Genomic DNA, 22115 nt, shown 5'->3' with positions numbered 1-22115 from the left:
TACTTACAGCTTTACTCTCAATAAAAAGAAAACGGCGACTCCAGTGTCTCATCACAACCGTCTTCAGCCCAACCGTCTGAAGTTCTGACTTCTGTGATTTTGGCGGTCAAACGACGCACGCGCGATTTCAAATGGAACTTTTCAGAATAAAAGTTACTTGATATTTTCAGGTGTTGGTGCTATGACAATAAAGCATGTAAATGGTATGAGCAAATCTCTAATAATATGTACTCTTCCCACTCAATTAATGAATTACCTGAATATACTGGGTATATACTTCTGTTTTTAACTAGTTCTAGCTGAAACTTGATATTTCAATGTAAAAATTACTACTTTTGAATTAATATATATTACTACACCCAAAAATCATTTTTTTGAGTGTAGCTACAATTACTTTAAAAAACATGTTATATTGTTGACAGACAGACAGACAGACGGTATAGTTAATAGTTACGTTGTCCTAAAGCCATAGTCTACCACACAACAGCCAAGTGTCAAAACACATCTCTAACCAATTAAGTATGCTAATTAGGCAACAAGACCGCAGCAAGGAAGAGCACCACCACTACCCAAAAAATGTCAGCAGGCGAAGCAGAAAGTTGCTCCCATCTCAACCGAATATTCAAGCCAGCTGTATGTGCCAAACCAGGCAGCATTGAAAGATCTTTGCTGGTTACCTATTAGCCTTGAAGGGTACATTTTCCTGAAGGGGCGCCGCGGTCCATCCCCGGGTTGTTGGCTAATGTTAGTGGTAGCATTAGCATCATGGCCAGAGTCCGGGGCCGCAGTGGTTGGCTGTGGCTGGCCATGCCAGCCCCTTTCCTCGTCCTCTTCCTCCTGCTCCTGCTGCTCCATCCCCTGCTCCATCTCCTCTTCTTTTTGCCCATCTTCGTCCGGCCAAGCCTGGCACATGGAAGACGCGGGACCGGAGTGGTCGTCTTCCACTGCAGGTGTCAAAAGGTGTGTCCTTATCCAACATGTCCGCCACCGCCATCTGTTGTTCCGTCCAACGACGTTTAAAAACAAATTTATCCGTGACACAGTTTGACCTGAGCTTAATAGACTACGAGCACAATAGAACTTCCGGTTAACTTCCATGTGTTGAGTGTACGCTTGACTACTTCCGGGAGGTTGTGTTGTTGTGGAGATTGGAAACGCTAGTTTAGAGCAGCTGCTAATAATTTGATTGACAAAGTTTAAATATGAGTGGATTTCGGGTGAAAGAGAGGCGGTTGGCGTATCAACGCGTGAAAAAGACCGCACTCCATTGCTGTGTACCACTTTGTACGAATTTGCCGAGGTACAATAGTACTATAAGCTTCCATAGCTTTCCAGTGGATGTGTCGGTGAGAGCCGAATGGATGGTAAGAGTACGGCGGAACGACTTCACCCCAAGCAAGACAAGTCGTGTTCGCAGCTGGCAAACATCTACTGACTTGTATTTGAATTAATAAATTATTTATTTGAAATCTATATCAACTTGGTCTCCCTTCGTGTTGTTTAATTTCCCTCAAGTGGGCCTGACTCATGAATATTAGTTGGTTTTATGGGAGGGCTAACGGTAGGGCTAACACAATTCTTGGTTGGGCTTTACCCTGGTGCCGCCAATGGGTAGGCTATAGACCAGAGGCGGCTGGCCCATAGGGGGCGCTGGGGCTCTGCCCCACCAGCTGTTGAGGGGAAAAAATATTTTTTGCATATTTTTTTTTAAATCAATGTCAGTTTTACTTAATAGTGTGTGTGCCTACATGCAATTTAAATCATTTAAACAACATTTCCACCAACTAACACTCATTAAACAGTGAATTTCCACTGACAGGCAGTGTATCATTCTCTCATGGGGCGATCGGCAAAGTGCCCCTGACCGGCAGCTAAACAGCCAATCCGGTTATGGTTGCTAGGGGGAAATTATGAATAATTGGCCTATCAACGTCGCCAAATTTAACGCCGGTGGGGCGCTGGAAATTTAGCCCCAACTGCTACGTAAAATGCGTGAAGGTTTAGGATTGCTGTAGCTACATAAGGAGCCAGCGATAGTTTTTTTTCGTAGTGCGACTCCCAGACTCTGTCCTACGCTACGTGGGGAAAAAATACGCGCGACGACGCTTTGTTGTTTCTCTCAGGCTGTGACATGCAATGACAACTGTATGGCACTGATGCTGTTTTCTCCAAGTAAATGCATTTTTCCTTGAGAGAGGGTATTAAAATAATCTGTTTATGTAACATTTTTTGAAAATAACTTGGTTCTAAATTCTTTGTATATGTTACATTTTAATAGGAAAGTTCTGTTTCATTCTCTCTTCTCAACCCACACTCACTCATTCACTCACTCACTGTTGATTTGTATAGATTCAGCTGAAATCATACCCTTGTTGTTAATTTATCCCTTGATTGTATTGTATAGTATTTGATAGCATAAAGTCTAATATAGCTGTAAATTGTTACTTTTTCTGTGAAGCTGGAAACTGTGAAATTAAATTATTATTGTGGAACTGTAGTCATTTTCCGACTGTTCATTTGAATGCTTATGCTAGATTAGGCAGGGAAATCTGTTGGCACACTAGCCCCACCAAGATTTTTTTTCACCAGCCGCCACTGCTATAGACCATATCACTAAAAGTGATCATGCACCTATCACACTTATTATAGATTTGGGAAGTGACCCCCTTTTCAGATACTGGAGAATGAATGTATCGAAACGAAAATGTAGTAAGAGAAATAAGGAAACATTTAAAGCAATACTTCCAAATAAATGATAATGGTGAGGTATCACCATCGATATTATGGGAGGCAGGAAAAGCAGTGATAGGAGGGAAAATTATAGAAATAACATCTAGATTAAAAAAAGTGAATCTAAAGGAACAAATAGAATGGGAGAATAAGATTAAAGAATTGGAGAAGGAATATGAAACAACATAGATAAGTCGATACTTTGCGAGTTAAAAACAACCACAGACAAATTGGATGAACTCTTAACATTTAAAGCTGAAGGGTCCCTACGTTTTACAAGCCAGAGATATTATGAAATGGGTAACAGAGCTAGTCGTTTACTAGCATTTCAACTTTCAAAAAGAAGACACCCCACATCTAAACAAACTATGGTAAAACCCAAAGAAATTGCAGAAGCCTTTGCAGATTATTATAAAATTGTATATGACGACTCTGAAGATACTCTCTGTTAGTGAAACACAAACTTTCCTTAAAATAAATTATTTACCAACTATGTCAAAAGAAGAGGCATCTTACATGATTCAACCAATTTCTACGGAGGAAATATTGGACACTATAAAAACTCTTAAAGATAATAAATCATCTGGGACAGATGGGTTTCCAGGAGAGTTTTATAAAAAAATGTAGAGGGGAGATTACACCTGTGTTATGTAAAATGTTTAATTTTGCTCTTACGTCTGGGAACCCACCTAAATTATGGTCTGAAGCCATCATGTCAGATCCAGTTTTATGTGATGGACATAGACCTGTAACTTTAATCTGCAACGATCAAAAAATTCTGACAAGCATAATGACAAAGAGAATGCAGAAATATATAACTAAATTAATTAAAACATATCAAACTGGGTTCATTCCAGCAGGGAGCAAACAACATTAGGAGAATATGACATATCATTTAAAGCACAAAATATAATTCCCAGTCTTCTATGATGCTTAGCCTAGACACCCAGAAAGCTTTTGACAAAGTGAAATGGAGCTTTTTGTATCAGACACTATCAGCCTTTGGGATAATGGTTGCTGCTCAGAGTTCTTTGGCCTAAAAAGAGGAGTCAGACAAGGGGGTTGTTTGAGTTCATTACTGTTCGCTATAAGTATAGAACCATGGGCCGAAACAATAAGACAAAACAATCGCATATTGGGAATAAGGGATGTTCGCCGACGATCTATTACTACTTTTAAGAGATCCAACCCTATCAATACCATCTCTGTTGGAGAATCTTAAAGAATAGGGAGGAATGTCAGGATATTTGAATAATGAAAATTAAACAATTGCTATGATGATCTCAGGAAAATGTCCAACAGAGTTGAAAGAAAAAGATGATTTTAAATGGACGGACAAAGGATTTAGATACCTGGGTGTTTTTATTACTCCTAATGTCTCACAGTTGTATGAGGCTAATTATGGTAAATTGATAAAAACAATTAAGAAGGATTTCGATAGATGGGAGATTTTACCCTTGACTCTCATTGGGAGGATAGAAACAATTAGAATGAATGTTATTTCTGTGTCAGTCACTTCCAGTTATGATTACTGGCTCCACCTTTATAATGTTGGACAAATGTATGTCAAAATGTATATGGCAACACAAAAAAACTACAATTAAATATAAAACACTCATCCCCCAAAAATAGGGGAGGGTTATATTAACCAAATCTAAGGAACTATTATTGGTCAGCTCAACTTAGAGCTCTTATATTATGGATCACTAAAGACAAAGATACAATATGGGTGGAAATGGAGCAAAAGGCTTTCCCAAATGGGCCTTTGGAATCACTACCATTTGTAACAAAAGCAGTGCAAAAGAAGCTTAAGATTCGAAATGAGTGCATTACAGAAACAATGAAAATATCGGCGGCAATACAAAAGAAAGGTAATATATCGAGCTCTGTAAGCAAAGCTACAAAGATATCCAAAAACCCAGATTTTATACCCGCTAAAAACCGGCAAATTTTAAAACCATTTGAACAGGAATTTAATTTCCAAATAATGACTTTTATAAATATTTGTAACTACGAAAATATCTCCAGAAACATATTGAGTGGAAAAAAATATGCAAAGAACCAACCAAAATTGAAGAACTGCTAATGAAATTTACAGAGGAAGAGTCAAAAAATGGGCTGATTTCAAAAATCTATAAAACACTACAAGATGAATCCAATGACAATAATATGGATGTTAAAGAAAACTGGGAACTGGACGCAAATGTAATAATGATGACTGGGAGGAGATATTCAGCTCTGGGCATAATTGAACTAACACTCCAAGTGGAGAGAGTTTGACTGGAAGGTGAAGATGCGTTATTTCTAACACCCCGTCTATCATCTCAAAATATAATAAAACGTCTGATTTGTGTTGGAAGAATTGTGGGAAGGTTGGGGACTTCACTCATATATTTTGGGATTACCCAAAGATCTTAGATTTTTCGGAAACGTGCAAAAAGAAAAAGAAAATGATGGGTATTGACCTACATCTTGAACCAACCTGTACATACTCGGGATAATACCTGAGGATCTGACAGACATAAATTGTAGCTACTTAATTGAGAGTCCTACTCCTGATAGCAAGGAAAATGATCACAATCTCGTGGTTGAAACCACAACCCCCCCAACATAACGCAATGGAGATACAGAGTAAAAAAGGTCTTTATCATGGAAAAAACTACAGCAAGACTTCAACTGTAACTGGAATTTGTTTTAGAGAAGATGGAGACCAATAACACAATTGTTATCTGTGTTTTAAACACCTCCTTTTATTTTATTTGTTTATTTATTTTTTATTTGTCTTGTATATATTTTATTTTCATATTATTAGTAGTGATTTTTATTTATATATATCTCCTTGTATTGTATATATTTGTGGAATAAATAAAAATGGGGCGGATTCACGGGCACCAAGGATGTCAAACGTGTTTCTCCAATGCTCCACTTTGTTTTGGGAGGCACTTCTGCCAAGGTGGGAGGTAAGGTGGTTTGTTTACCACATTACATACCACCATTTCTGACCCCTGGCGTTTTTTTTTATCTTTCAGGAAAGGAACATTTTCCACACTTTCACTCGTATAGATTATTTCTTTTAGACAATAGAATTCTTCACTCTGTTAAATCAATTTCCCATGATGCCATAGTTATATCTGACCATGCCCCAGTCACTATGAGGATACATTTCACAGAGTCTGATAACAACCGTGCTCAAAGGCGTTTCAAGTGACGAGTTCAGTTTATTTCTTAGTATGAACAAAACTCCTGATGTGTGTGCGTCACTGCTGTAGGAGACGCTAAAGGAATACATCGGAGGTGAAATCATTTCTTACAGTAGCTATGAGAGAATGGGAAGAGGGAAAAATATAATCATTTAATGAAACGCATTGCACAGCAGAACACGATTTATTCTACTTCTCCTTCTCCAGATCCATACAAGGAGCGCCTCTCCTTACAGACTGAGTTTGAGGTCTTGGCTACGGATCACACAACAGAAATGCTACTGAAATCCAGATATACTTATTATGAACATGGAGACAAGGCCAGCATATTTTAATGCCTCATTTGAATCTCTTAATTACCCCAGACTCTCACTCAGGCCTCGATGGAGGAAGGACACTTTGTCCTGTGCCTCGTTTCGTCCTATCAGCTTGCTGAATGTACTTCAAAGTCTGAGTCTATTTGAAACAAAAAGCTGTAAATACCTTCTAGAATGGCCAAAGCCTCTTCGAGGAATGGCCTCTTCTAACTTTAGATTTTACTTCTGGGCTTCGAAACTTAGAATCTTACATTATTGGCTTGGGTCTGATACATTTCATCCTCACCCCGCTTGGCTGGCTATGGAGTCTTTTTCCTCTAAGCCTGTGTCATTGATATTGCTTGTACACTCCCCCATCAACAGCCCTGTTTCCCTCTAAGTTAAAAATATAGTTGTTAAAACCTTCATAAGGATTCGGAATCAGTTCAAACATCACTTTGGTCTGCAAGCTTTTTCTTCCTCGGCTCCACTGGCTGCAAATTATGTTTTCCCCCCTCCATATCAGATGGTGCTTTTTCTATACGGTCACACCTTGGTATTAAACAATTTAAAGATTTATATATTGAGAACGCGTTTGCATCCTTTCATCAGCTCTCAGAATTGTTCTCTCTAACTAAACATCATTTTTTTAGAAACCTGCAAATTCTGAGTTTTGCTCGCAATAGATATGCCCAGTTTGCTAACCTGCCTGATGACACGCCTCTAGATGCTTCTCTCACTCGGGTCCCTGTGATGAAAGGGATGATCTCGTATATTAACAATCAAATCTTCAACCTCTCTAAACTCTGTGAAAGCTCTTTGGGAGGAGGATTCAGGGTGGAAGACCTCAGAGGATCTTTGGGGCAATATATTCTTAAGCGTGTGCACACTTCATCCATCTGTGCCAGACATGGTTTGATACAGTGTAAAGTTGTTCACCGCACCCATTGGACTACAGTCAGGCTGTTCAAAGTGTTTGACAATATAGATCCTTCTTGTGAAAAATGTCATCAAACACCTGCAAACCATGTGCATATGTTTTGGTCATGTACATCTGTGCACAACTACTGGACTTCAATGTTCAGTACTTTGTCAGAGGTAACTGGGACGCGTATAGAGCCAAACGCCATTACCACAGTATTTGGCATCCCCAAGCTGCATTATAGGCTCTTTATAGCCTTTGCAACATTACTAGCAAGACGTCTTATTCTAAAAAGATGCATATCACCACCTTCCCACACTCTGTGGATAAGAGACATTTTAAAATAATTTACAGCTTGAAAAAATCCATGCCACACTGAGAAGATCCTCCAGGAAATTAAAAATATCCTTTTTTACATTTATTTTCTTTCCTCATTTTTTTATTCTGACCTGAAGAGATGAGGATAGTATGTTTGTTTTTGTTTTTTTGCATGACCAAGCCGACTGTGTTGTTGTGACGTATTGTATGTTATGATCTGCACAACCCTAATGACACACTGTCAATCACAATTTACACACTACTGCAGAGTTATTAATTCGGGGAATGTATGTGAGAAGTGAGAAAGAGGAGTAAGATCAGGTACATTTTAAAATCCACTTACTCCATGCCCATTGAGAGGAGAGATACACTGACCACCAGAAGATCCAAGATGTTGAAAGAGTTCCGACAGAAAGAGCCTTGGTGGAGAATGGCACCATATGTTGTCATCTGAAAAGAATACTTGTTATCCATAATGAAAAAACAAACTGTACAAATAAGAAGTTCCTGTTGTATAAGTAACACATTGCTGATAAAGGAAAATCATGTACACATTTATTATGTCTTTAGTATGAAATCTTAAACATCCCATCCATCCATCCATCCATCTTCTCCCGCTTTTCCGTCAGGGTCGCGGAGGTAACAGCTCCAGCAGAGAGCCCCAAACTTTCCTTTCCCTGGCCACATCAACCAGCTCTGACTGGGGGATTCCAAGGCGCTCCCAGGCCAGCACAGAGATATAATCCCTCCACCTGGTCCTAGGTCTACCCCTCGGTCTCTTCCCAGCTGGACGTGCCTGGAACACCTCCCTAGGGAGGCGCCCAGGTGGCATCCTCACTAGGTGCCCGAACCACCTCAACTGGCTCCTTTCAACGCGAAGGAGCAGCGGTTCTACTCCAGGTCCCTCCCGGATGACTGAACTTCTCACCTTATCCCTAAGGGAGATGCCAGCCACCCTGCGGAGAAATCCCATTTCGGCCGCTTGTATCCGCGATCTCGTTCTTTCGGTCATGACCCATCCTTCATGACCATAGGTGAGGGTAGGAACGAAGATGGCCCGGTTCGCCTTCTGGCTCAGCTCTCTTTTCGTCACAACGGTGCGGTAAAGCGACTGCAGTACCGCTCCCGCTGCTCCGATTCTCCGGCCCATCTCACGCACCATTGTTCCCTCACTCGAGAACAAGACCCCGAGATACTTGAACTCCTTCACTTGGGGTAAGGCTTCATTTCCTACCTAGAGTGGACAATCCATCGGTTTCCTGCTGAGAACCATGGCCTCAGATTTGGAGGTGCTGATCCTCATCCCAGCCGCTTCACACTCGGCTGCGAACCGATCCAGTGAGTGCTGAAGGTCAGAGACCGATGAAGCCATTAGGACCACATCATCTGCAAAAAACAGTGGTGCAATCCTTAGCCCACCGAACTGCAAACCCCCTCCCCCACGACTACGCCTCGAAATCCTGTCCATGAATATCACAAACAGGATTGGTGACAAAGCGCAGCCCTGGCGGCGGCCAACCCTCACCGGAAATCGGTCCGACGGTCTGCCGAGGACCCGGACACAGCTCTCGCTTTGAGAGTACAGAGATTGGATGGCCCTGAGTAGAGACCCCCTCACCCCATACTCCCGCAGTACCTCCCACAATATCTCTCTGGGAACCCGGTCATACGCCTTCTCCAAATCCACAAAGCACATGTAGACCGGATGAGCGTACTCCCAGGCCCCCTCCAGGATCCTTGCGAGAGTGAAAAGCTGGTCCGTCGTTCCACGACCAGGACGAAAACCGCATTATTCTCTTCAATCTGAGGTTCGACAATCGGCCGGACCCTCCTTTTCAGCACCTTAGAGTAAACTTTCCCGGGGAGGCTGAGTAATGTGATGCCTCTGTAATTGGCACACACCCTCTGATCCCCCTTTTTAAACAAAGGAACCACCACCCCTGTCTGCCACTCCTTCGGTACTGTTTCCGACTTCCACGCAATGTTGATGAGACGTGTCAACCATGACAGTCCCTCAACACCCAGAGCCTTCAGCATTTCTGGGCGGATCTCATCCACCCCCGGGGCTTTGCCACTGTGGAGCTGTTTAACTACCTCAGTGACTTCCCCCCGTGAGATTGGAATTGATTCCCCTTCATACTCCAGCTCCGCCTCTGACATAGAGTGCGGAGTTGTCGGATTCAGGAGTTCCTCAAAGTGTTCCTTCCACCGCCCTAACACACTATCAGTTGAGGTCAACAGCGCCCCATCCTTACTGTACACAGCTTGGATGGTACCCTGCTTCCCCCTCCTGAGGTGTTGGACGGTTTTTCCAGAACAACTTTGGTGCCGACCGAAAGTCCTTCTCCATGGCTTCTCCGAACTTCTCCCACACCCGCTGCTTTGCGTCGGCCACGGCTGAGGCTACTGCCCTTCAGGCCTGTCGATACCTTGCAACTGCGTCAGGAGTACCCAGGGATAACATATCCCGGAAGGCCTCCTTCTTCAGTCGGACGGCTTCCCTGACCATCGGTGTCCACCACAAGGTTCGAGGGTTACCGCCCCTTGAGGCACCTAAGACCTTGAGACCACAGCTCCCTGCCGCAGCTTCGGCAATAGAGGCTTTGAACACCGCCCACTCTGGTTCAATGTCCCCAGCCTCCACAGGGATGCCTGAAAAGCTCCGCCGGAGGTGTGAGTTGAAGGCCTCCTGGACATGGGACTCCTCCAGACGTTCCCAGTTCACCCACACTACACGTTTGGGCTTACCAGGTCTGTCCAGAGGCTTCCCCCGCCACTCGACCCAACTCACCACCAGATGGTGATCAGTTGACAACTCCGCCCCTCTCTTCACCCGAGTGTCCAAAACATGCGGCCTCAGGTCCGATGATACGATAACAAAATCGATCATGGACCTTCTGCCTAGGGTGCTCTGGTACCACCTACACTTATGAGCATCCTTATGTTCGAACATGGTGTTTGTTATGGCCAATCCATGACTAGCACAGAAGTCCAGTAGCAAACCACCACTCCGGTTCAGATCAGGGGGGCTGTTCCTCCCAATCACACCCCTCAAAGTGTCTCCATCATTGCCCACGTGTGCGTTGAAGTCTCCCAGCAAGACTAAGGAGTCCCCTTCAGGAGCCCCATACAGGACTTCTTTCAGGGTCTCCAAGAAGGCCGAATACTCTGAACTGCTGTTTGGTGCATAAGCACACACAACAGTCAGAGTTTTCCCCCCATGACCCGCAGGCGTAGGGAGGCGACCCTCTCGTCCACTGGGGTAAACTCCAACAAAGAGGCACTCAACCGGGGGCTTGTGAGTATCCCCACACCGGCTCGGCGCCTCACATCTTAGGCAACTCCGGAGAAGAACAGAGTCCAACCCCTATCAAGAAGTAAGGTTCCAGAGCCGACGCTGTGCGTAGAGGTGAGCCCCACCAGATCCAACTGGTAACGCTTCACCTCCCGCACAAGCTCCGGCTCCTTCCCCCCGAGAGAGGTGACATTCCACGTCCCCAAAGCCAACTTCTGTCGCCTGAGTCTGGTCCGTCGAGACCCTCTGCTTTCACTGCCACCCTTCTGGCAGCGCACCCGACCCCATCGTTGTTTCCCATAGGTAGAGGTGAGCCCCACCAGATCCAACTGGTAACGCTTCACCTCCCGCAGAGAAGCGAGGTGTTGCACACGTTGCTTTTTCGGGCTGTGCCCGGCCGGGCTCTGTGGCAAGCCCGGCCACCAGACGCTCGCTGACGAGTCCTCCTTCTCGGCCTGGCTCCAGAAGGGGGCCTGGCTCCAGAAGGGGACCCCGGGCTTCCTCCGGGCCGGGTATCCTCGCTTCCAATTGTGTTATTCATGGAGTCTTTTTGAACCAATCTTAGTCTGGCCCCTTACCTGAGACCAATTTGCCATGGGAGACCCTACCAGGAACACAAGGTTCCAGACAACACAGCCCCCAGGTTCATCGGGGCACACAAACCTCTCCACCACGATAAGGTGCTGGTTCTCGGAAAGGGCTTAAACATCCCAAATCAGCCTAAATCAACACTGCTGGGGAGGTTTGCCTTCTAGAACTTTTGTTTACTCAGTTTCCCATCTCTTCCACCTTTAAGGAAGGTAGATGACCGAGCTCAGCCACTTCCTGTCGAACAAATTCATCTGCGGTGACAGCGGTCCCATATTGATTTCAGATACAAATAAAATAAATCAACATGCAGTGTCTAAAGATATTCCTTGACAAATATCCAGAACAGCAATAACCAACTTACATACATTGCATACATCTTTATTGTTAATGTTAATTTGGGTTGAGATTCAGTGACTGTGAAGGCAAAAATATATGATTCACATATGTGTTCATTTTCAGACCCTTCAGTGAAGCTTCATGAAGTGTTAAGAGTTATCTAGGTTCACAATATTTTCCACCCTTCTTCAGGTTTCTTTAATTTACCACCTGTCATTATTAGCACTGTTATCTGTGGTGCTTTTTATTACCTTGAGCACAATTTCTGCCGTGAACACCGAAGTGAAGACTATATCAGCATAGGCCAACACCTGAAAATGTGACATAAGTTGCAATATCAATATTAATATAATATGCATACTAAATACTGACAATATGAATGACTTAAACATTTATATAACAATGATGCAGGCATGTACTTGTTACCTGGTTTCTAAAGGACATGGGGTCGATGGGATCTTCAGCAGCTAAAGACACAGATGACAGCAGGATGAAGAGGAGGATGATGTTGGTGAACGTTGTTGCATTGATTATACGATGGCAGAGCTTCCGGAACCTGAAATGGTAAAATAACATTTTCATGAGTATGTTGAAAGAATTTGTGAGATGAAATACATAAAAGGTGATCATAGTAAATGGTGTACTTTTCAATTGCCTTTTTTCCTTCCTATTCTCTAATGAGCCCCTCCCCATTGTCAAGGTATTTATTATCACTACATCTTGTTTCACTATCAACCCAAACAATAGCTGTCATACTTGTTCTGAGGCCCAAAGATAAAGAATGAGCTGGCTTCTGGCATCGGCACTGCTTCCTCCTTCAGCTGCAGATCTGCCATTGGACGAGGTCGAGGGCTTTCTGGGATATCAGGGTCTTCCTCCTCATCATCACCTAGCAAACAAAAAAACAATGGATCAGTAAAGGCGTTTTCTACCTCTGAGATTAGAATAGAATTCTTAACTGTATCGAGTGACTGTGATTTACCAGGAAAGTCTGCTGGAGGGAAAGGGTCTTTAATCTCATTGACGTTAGACTCAAACTCGTCGATTTTGAGCTGCATATTTCAAATTGATATAAATAAAACGTAAAAAGAGAAAAATATATATCAAAGTGGTATATTTTTTATCACAATTGTTCTGCTCTCGGACGCCTCACCTTAGCAGTCGTGGGGATGCCCTCTACACCCTTGGCCCTTTGCTCTGCCAACTTCTTTGCCAGATTTGCTTTCTCCTCTGATGCCTTGTCAGGCATGTTGGCCCTGTAAATCAACGGGTGGTCGGCATGAGGCATTTAAGAACATAGCAGTGTTTTACCCCTTGTATCTTTATGTATGGATGCAGCAAATGTGCTTCATGGTTTCACAAAAGGCTTTGGGGTATCGTGAGTTATATCAACCTTTCTCTGAAAGCCAGCATACATATCCTGAAGAAGGCTGACCAAGTGTTTACCCAAAGCAGAATCAAGCCGACAAAAACATAGTGTACCCAGGCAGTGGAGCACCAGGACCAAATCACCAGCACACTACTGGCTTCTCACATTATAAAACTTTACTCCAATGACTTTAGTGATGCAGCGTTTTCTAAGAGAGGACTAACAATCTTACAAATCTTCCCGAACTGCATTTTCTGAGGCTAAAGAGTTCATATAAGAAACTTGAACAAAGCCAACACAATGTCATAGCTCAAGCCGACTTCAGAGCATTTATAGTTTTTTCAAGTTATTGATTGAATCCAGGCAGCGCATTAACATCCTGTTTTCTAAATAGTAGTTAATTATATTTATATCGCTTTTCTTGGACTCAAAGTTGCTTAAGTATCCAGTCCAAATGTTAAGTACTGTTATTATTAGCCCACCACAAACATTCTGTTGGAACATATGTGTAAATGTGCACCTATTCATAGGTAAAAGGTCATGTATGTGAATATGGGCTTTGATAAACTAAATCTGTTTAATTTGTAATAGTTAGGAAGACTCACCTGAGTGCTTTTTTTCGTTCTTTTTCCTCCGCCTTCTCTTTCTGTGCCAGAGTCAGAGACTCAGCCTCCGCCAGATTATCAACAGCAATAGCCAGGAAGACGTTCAGAAGTATGACTGAAAGCAGGTCAAAGAGTTTGACAGTATTGTGAATTGATCTGCAGTTCTCATGGTTAGAGTTTACTGTTGGGACACACACACACACACACACACACACACACACACACACACACACACACACACACACACACACACACACACACACACACACACACACACACACACACACACACACACACTTTAAAAGGATACAATTTCCACAGACAAAGAGGATGATGAAGTAGATGCTGACTAAGATGCCAGGCATGCTGGGTCCTCCATGAGCGTTGATGCCGTCGTACATCACAGCATTCCAGTCCTCTCCTGTCAGGATCTGAAACACGTGAGGAAACCTTTATTAAGTGAGAAATATTTCAATATTATTTCAAAAATACTTTTTTTATTTTCATCAGTTGTATTATTGGTTGTAATATGATTGGCTGTGACTGTACCTGGAACACAGTGATGAGGGCCTGAGGGAAGCTGTCAAAAGTGCTGCGGGGCTTGGGTTGGTTGGGAAAGTTAAACTTCCCTCCAAACACCTGCATGCCCAGCAGGGAGAAGATGACGATGAAGAGGAAGAGGAGCAGCAGCAAGCAGGCGATGGAACGGACCGAGTTCAACAGGGAGGCCACAAGATTGCTGAGAGACGTCCAGTACCTGGGGCAGCATCGGGTCAATAAGGCGGCAGCTTTTCAAACATCACATTGGGATTATGTTTTACATTTGGTTTTGAAACTACACTAGAACATTTACAACATTAAAAAGAAGAACAAACATCCATTAAATCAATGATACAGATCCTTATGTTTATTTAATGCTGTCTCTTTATTAAATAAGCATTGTTAATCATTTATAATTATTGATTTCAGCATTGTTAAGAGATATTTTGGATTGACAAATATCAGTTTACTTTTTATATAAACCTTATGATGTGCTCTTTGTCTGAAAGCAACTTTGTCATGAACATTCTCTTGATGATATCCTGATGAAGACACATTGCCACTCACCTGGAGACTTTGAGCAGGCGGAGCAGGCGTATGCAGCGCAGCACAGATATGCCCATCACAGACATTACGCCTGTATGGACGAGGATTAGCTCCATGATGCCAGTGGACACCACGAAGCAGTCAAAGCGATTGAAGAGAGACATGAAGTAAGAGGGCAAACCAAGAGCGTACATCTTCATGAACATCTCGAGCGCAAACATGGACAGCAGCAGCTTGTTGGCATTGTCTGGTGACGGTTGAGGCCAGCATGAAGAGGAAGGCAGTGGAAAGAGAGACAGAAAGAGGCCGAGTTTCACAGATTCTATCAGAACTTTGCATCGTGGAACATTTGGAGCATAAAGAAATCTTAAATGTACACATTTTTTATGGTAAATGATAGTTATGTGTTCACTATGAAAATATATTGATACTAGGGATACTCTGGGTGCATCCAAAGTTCATTTTTGGATATTTCCTTGCTTCAGCTAGAAGTTCTGCTACAAGCATTGGAGTCTGTCCTGAAGCTCTTCTCTCTGTGGGAATTGTGGGATTTGTGTGCTGTCTAATTAATAAACCTAATTTTAATTGATTGATAATGCCTCATATTGTGTCTTGGTCTTGGGTTAGTGTTTAGTATGTTTCCTGTTTTATTTTTGAAAGTTGAGTTTCCCCATACACCCGTTTCTTATCAGCCCTACTAGGACCTGTCCCCGTTATGCCCTGCTTTTCATTGTTGCACTTAAAATAAAACGATGTAAATTTTTTATGTAGCATTTTGCTTTTTGTTTTAACTCTGTGGATTATCTTCTTAGTTTATGCAACACGGATTGAAATGAAATGAACCCGTCTTTACACTAGAGAAGGGTGTTGGAGCTATAAATTGCCTTATATTATTTAATAGTTAATCATTTATTTACTTGCTGTTTTTGTTTATAATGACTTTATTATTATTATTATTATTATTATTATTATTATTATTATTATTATTATTATTATTAATATTATTAATATTATTATTATTATTTAGTCTTGTTATTTAAGTGAGTTACATTTGTTTCTATGCTGTTATTTTGAAGGAGGTTTTGGGCACTGGGTTATTAGGGCACCTGGTGTAACTGTATATATTGGAGACAGGTGGTGGTGGGAGCAGGGCAACAGTAGGCACATCGTTTTTTACCAGTCAGATTCAAGCTAGCAGGAGAGCCATAGCAAAGGCTCAAGAACAGGAATTGGAAACTGTGTTCTTGGTTGATACTGGCTCATTGCAAATAAATGCACAAACATAGACTTGTCTGGCCTTGGATCATTTTCCCTGCGTAAGATTCGCTATATGGTGCCTCAGCGGCAGTTTACCTTTAAGTTAATGTTCTTTTATAGCTTCTAGGATTTTGGCCACTACAAAGGGTATAGAATTGAAGTGGGTAGGGAGGGAGTAAGGGGCAGGATTGTAACTGGGCCTTATGCTGTGTAAATTCACTGTCCTTACACTGTGAACACTGGGCCCCTGTCCTTTTGCAAAGCAAGTTGAGATGTGTAGGATGTGTGTGCTGACCTTGCCAGTTGGTGAGCCTCTGGGACTGCATGTGGTGCTCCGTTGCGATGGCCAGTGTGTTGAGGAAGACAAGCATGATCACCCACCAGTAGAAGAGTCTGGACTTCACGTACACTCTGCATTTACGCCGTAACCAACGATTCCATTTACGAGCAAGCTTACTGCGTAAAGGGAGAAAACACCAATTGAAAAGGAGAAAGGAGTACTAAATATCACTTAAAGTAAGATCTGCCCCCCCCCTTCATGTGAAACAAGGGGCCTGGGAGATCACATTTACTGGTGCCATCAAAACACAGTCCGTCACGTCGCATAACTGAATGAATACAAATTCAGTTTAAGATGGAACCTTCTGTCCTGTGCGCGTGTTAACAGGTTCATCCCATGTGTTTATTTCGCCTCCTCCTTTCCCTCACTCTCTTCTCTTCCTCGCGTCTTTGCTCCACCCCCGTGATGCGAGTGAGAGACGCGAGGACGAGACACGGGGACAGAGGAGTCCTCAGGTATGAAATGGGAAGTCCTCGATGTCCTTTCCATTGTGAATTGCACCCCAGTATTACTTTATTGAAGTTAAGCTGAAAACTGTCACCAGTATTTACTGAAAACAAAGGCAGAATTTATAAAATGCGAATGTAAATGTAATTATTTTATGTAATTAAAAAGAAATGCTAAAGCTTTAATAAATACATATCTGCTGAAGTTAAATCTTCATAAGAAGAGATCCAAACTGTAAAGGGTCATTATCATTATAAAGTGCCTTTCAAGGTCCCAGTCAGAATCACACATTTATTTTCAATTTAATGCAAAATAATGATGTTTTGAGTTTGTATTTCAAATGTATAATCATTAAGACATACATCTATACTATATTTACCATCTTAGAGTTATTTTGTATTAATTTGTACCATTTTCTTTAAGTGTGTGTAGGCGATTTTGCCATGTCCCTCACACAATAGTGGGAGCAACTATGAGTATAATAAAGTCATTAAATTAAACAAAATTAAAATGATTTTTTATGGTCTTATTATTATTGACAAGAACTTTCATAAATGGGTAATTCTAGTAGTCTTCAACAAATATTTAATATAGATATTAAGTATTTAATACATGTCCCTCAAATCAGTGTCCACCCTGTCATTATGTTGTAACTGGCCCTTTAATGCGGTAGCTGATGTCATCGGTGACATCATGACCACCATTTTGACACTCTTCAGTGATGGTTGACACACATGACCCCTTATCAGTAAGTATTTACACCTTAATTTCACAATTTTCTTCATATTGTCTTTCTTGTTGCAAGGTGTCGAGCTTAACATGTCCACCCTATCATGGGGATATATTAAAAAATATTATTATTTTTCAAAATGTTTAAATATTCTCATTTATTTTGAGGTCACCTTCACTACTGCTATCTCTGCTAGCTGAGGGGCCCCCATGTGCTTATCAATTGCTAATCTTAGCTGAAAATGTCCACCCTATCGTTGTCCACCCTGTCATTAATACTTCCCTGATAGGGTGGACATGATGCATGACAGGGGGGACAGGTGGATAGTTTTTTGACTATAATGACAATAATAACGTCATAAAATAACATTATACACACCATTTGTTAACAATAACAATTGAAGTCAGACTGCTGGTTTAAGGGTGTCTTGCGTCTGTTTTAGTTATGCGTCAAAGAGGAGCTGAAATAGCAAAACCCTACCGGGAGCGCCGTGATGCTGACCCTGACAGAAAAAGACAGTATCTTGAAAAAGAGAGGGTCAGGTGGAAGAAGGACAGAGACACTGGAAAGAAAAAGGGCATTGATGAGCTGAGTGAGCGAGAGAAGAGGGCAAAAAGAAAGAAGTGGAGAGAGGCAAAAAAAGCAGCCAGAGCAAAGTCCAGGGCCAGCGCTTTGCTTTTGTCGGAGACACCACCCAGCACTCCTGAAACTCAGCCCGAGCCAGGGCCCTCCAGGTTAGAAGTTGTTAAGTTTGTAAGAGATTAAGGATTTTTCATTACATCTCAAATATGATGAGAGGAAGGGGGGAGGGGAGAATACAGAAGGGAACAGGTGCAGAGATGGAAACCTGGCTCCTTGGCCAATACTGCGCGAAATTTAATGAAATGAGAACAGGGAATGAAAGTGAGAATAGAGGAGGGAGAAAAGTATGTATAGAAAGGTAAAGTCATGATATAAAAAAATGGATATGTTTAAAGAAAATCCTTATAATTATCTTGTTTTCCAGACAAAGACGCAGAGGGGAAAGTATGCGAAGGAGTGCAAATAAGAAACTGAAAATTAAGATAGCTGAATTGGAGGCAATCCTGGCAAAGGAGAGAGCCAAAGCGCAGAAATACAAAAAATTGAATGTGAAGGAACAGAGGCCAGAAGCCATCGAGGAGAAGCACATTGGTGAATGGTGTGTAGTCAACTATGACAATGATGGATACCCTGGTATCATTCTTGATGTAGAGGAGCACAATGTGAAAGTGAAATGCATGCACAACAAAGGCATCAACAAATTCTGTTGGCCAAGTCCTCGTGATGACATCAACTGGTATGGGGATTGGCAGATTCTGTGCCTCATGTCGGAACCACAACTTGTGAACAGGCGTGCCTTCTCAGTTGAGCCATCTGTATGGAAGTACATGGAGGACCAATTACAGTAGACCTAGATGTCCTGATGTTCTGATGAGTAGCCTACCCTTGATATGTGTTCTGATGTTAACTGAGTACAGTTTGTACCTAACTCATCCTTTTTAATGTTTTTCTGTACTTAATGAATTGCGTTTGTCCACCCTGTCATGTGATTTTCCACCCTATCGTGCCAATGTCCACCCTGTCAAATTTAAGTTTAATGAAAAAAAACAAAATATGTATTGAATATACAGTAACCCTGTGTGTGTTTCCTGATGTCCAAATGATTATCAAACAATACCATTAAAAAGTTTTGCTTGTTAGATTTGTTTTTGTCATTTTATTTTAAAATCAAAGAAGACCTATGGCCATCGCTTAGATAAAACTGCAATTTTATTTTAATTGTAGTATTTACCAAAGACTTTTCCCATTACCTGAAACGTATTAACTAGAAAGGGACAAAAGACCTTTCTGAAAAGGTATGTTTTATTATAATTATGTAATAAAAAACATATATCTGAAGATTACATTTGTCCCCGACAGGGTGGACATATTTTGCAATATGCCCATATTTTGACATTCTGTATTTAATTCATAAAAAGTATTTAAGCTTGACCAATATGTATTTTTAACACCCTAGGGGCAGCTTAATAACATGATTATAAAGTGTAAGGGGAAATCTTACCCTTTTCTTATCGAAATTACAACGTCTCAAAGGCACTTTATAATGATAATGACCCTAAAGATGAAAAACACGCTACTGACTAGTAATAGACGATCAGCTGCATGGTGTCCATTTTGCCCACACTTCCGGTTTCTGATCCTCCATTTTCTGTGGTGAGCAAACCTGAGGAAATACACACACACAGACACATTGGTTAAATACTATTGTTGATGTTATTAATCACTAAAGATATTCTATTGTAGTATCCATCCTAGTGAGAAAGCAGATCTGGGGGAGATTTAGAACATTTCATTAGATGTTTACAAAGTTAACATAATCTTTCAGGTTCATACACACATATTTTTGGATTGTTTTATATGCACTCATTTTCAGAAAACAGAATTGTTGGTGTATTAACCACCTTGTCCCACATCTTAGTTGCGCCGCTTTCAGTCTTTCTGGCAAACTCAAGGCTTTAATGCGGTTGTAATTGTTAGGGAATATTTTTTGTAAGCTTGTAAATCTTTAGCTCATTTGCATCTCTTCTCTCTATCCTCCTTCGACCTGGCTCTATGGTCTTGCAGGTGCTGTTATCTTCATTAAGGAGGGGCAGCCTGGGCTTCCGCGGCCTTGTTCCCACAGTGGGTACAAGCTCACGCATGTTCTTAGATTGGTTTTATTGTTGAGGGCTGAGCCCAGATGCTTCGTTAGACACCCTATGTGTGACCGGGATGTGAGGTTAAGTTTTGATATATTGTCCTAGATTGTTTAGTCTGCTGCTCTGAGAATGTTTCTTACCCATTTGGAACTACTTAAAACCTCTTTATATCCCTGAGACCTTCAGAATTGGTTTGGCAACTGCTGTGGCAACTCGTGTCTACAGTAAATGTCTTGTCAATTCTCCGGCCGTAACTCTGAATAAACCCAACAGTGTTTTGCCATCAAGTTCCTGCTCTCCAGCGCCTCTCTGTTTCGCCTCCATTGCTTCAGAAGTTTCCACCACAGTAATATGTGATCATTCATGATTACTCAGAAGTTTAAAATAGTAGTATTTACTTTATTTTTTGGATGAGATAAAACAAATCTATGGCATTCGTAACGAGAAATAGAGAAATAAATGACAAACTGGTAAAGGAAATCCAACGTTTTTTTGCTTTATTCTAACATTCAAATGTCTGATGCACTCTGCACAGGGTATAAACTTGTACAAACTACACTGTTAAATGTAACATGGTGATTTGTAAGTATTTACTCTTTCTATAATAATTCATGATTTCCTTTGACTTATTAACAGAATTGGCGTACATGTCCTTACATAATCTGATATTCATCTCTGCTCTGGCCATTTAAAGTGAATAAATGTGATTCCCATCTGTGAAATGCTTGTCTGCTCGCAGTTTGAACATTCAACTCCTAATAATGCATTTCATTGACTAACCTTTGCCCAGATAGAGAGCAGATGAAATCCTGATTCCACCAATTCTTACAGTTGTTGTCTTTGTTTGGTATTTCAGCTATTGTTCACCAGGTTGACAAGATGTGAGCTCCTCTGCTGACACCTCTGCACTGTCTCCCTGCCTCTGACCCTCATATCACCCTCGGGCCCCTGGTGTTCCTGCTTTGACACTTAGTTTGGTCATACCTATTGCCTCAAACTTCTACGAAAGAATATGACAGGATGAGAAGAACAATTGCCCTTGGCATGCAGCAGCTCACCTGCGATTGGCGCAACACTGGAAAAACAGCTGATCAGTTCTACTGGTGACTGGTGGCAGTGATGTAAAGTAACTAAGTAGATGTACTTAAGTACAGTACTTAAATACAATTTTGAGATACTTGTACTTTAATTGACTATTTCAGTTTTTTTTCCTACTTTGTACGTCTACTCCACTACATGTATGTAATCCCTTTAGTTACTTTACAGATCTGGATTAATGATGGTAAATATAATCAGCCCTTAAATCAGACTTTAGTACACCTGCAGTAAATCCAGCAGCTACCCTGCAGTATACAAAGCCATTCAAACTAGCTGCACCTTTACCAGCTCTGAGAACACTTTAATGATCAATCATTATAAAACATATCAGAGATATTATTCTGAAATGGACCAATCAAACAATGACTACTTTTACTGTCGCTGCTTTAAGTACATTTAGATGAGAGTACTTTCTACTTTCACTGGAGGAACATTTTGAATGCAGGACTTTTACTGTGACAGAGTATTCCTACACTCTGGTACTTCTACTTTACTCAAGTACAAGATCTGAGTACTTCTACTTTACTCAAGTACAATATCTGAGTACTTCTACTTTTACTCAAGTACAAGATCTGAGTACTTCTACTTTTACTCAAGTACAAGATCTGAGTACTTCTACTTTTACTGTCGCTACTTTAAGTACATTTAGATGAGAGTACTTTCTACTTTTACTGGAGGAACATTTAGAATGCAGGACTTTTACTGTAACAGAGTATTCCTACACTCTGGTACTGCTACTTTACTCAAGTACAAGATCTGAGTACTTCTACTTTTA

The 22115-nt window shown here is 41.5% G+C and overlaps 1 protein-coding gene across 2 annotated transcripts in view; it reads right to left on the bottom strand.

The window, feature by feature from the left end:
- LOC134882813 (dihydropyridine-sensitive L-type skeletal muscle calcium channel subunit alpha-1-like) overlaps window positions 1-22115 on the bottom strand; it is a 64128-nt gene that overhangs the window by 30222 nt on the left and 11791 nt on the right. For both annotated transcript variants that reach the window (XM_063910767.1, XM_063910768.1), the window contains exons 9-20: window positions 19686-19767; window positions 16301-16461; window positions 14770-14995; window positions 14212-14419; window positions 13973-14093; window positions 13663-13777; window positions 12842-12944; window positions 12671-12740; window positions 12445-12577; window positions 12115-12244; window positions 11940-11999; window positions 7810-7916 (exon numbers count right to left, since the gene is read on the bottom strand). In XM_063910767.1, coding sequence (XP_063766837.1) covers window positions 7810-7916; window positions 11940-11999; window positions 12115-12244; window positions 12445-12577; window positions 12671-12740; window positions 12842-12944; window positions 13663-13777; window positions 13973-14093; window positions 14212-14419; window positions 14770-14995; window positions 16301-16461; window positions 19686-19767 — 1516 coding nt within the window. The remainder of the gene's footprint in view (window positions 1-7809; window positions 7917-11939; window positions 12000-12114; window positions 12245-12444; window positions 12578-12670; window positions 12741-12841; window positions 12945-13662; window positions 13778-13972; window positions 14094-14211; window positions 14420-14769; window positions 14996-16300; window positions 16462-19685; window positions 19768-22115) is intronic.

This window comes from Eleginops maclovinus, chromosome 20 (genome assembly GCF_036324505.1).
Source record: "Eleginops maclovinus isolate JMC-PN-2008 ecotype Puerto Natales chromosome 20, JC_Emac_rtc_rv5, whole genome shotgun sequence".
Lineage (NCBI taxonomy): Eukaryota > Metazoa > Chordata > Actinopteri > Perciformes > Eleginopidae > Eleginops > Eleginops maclovinus.
Note: the sequence above shows the minus strand (reverse complement) of the source record. Positions and strands in the feature narration are given on the sequence as shown.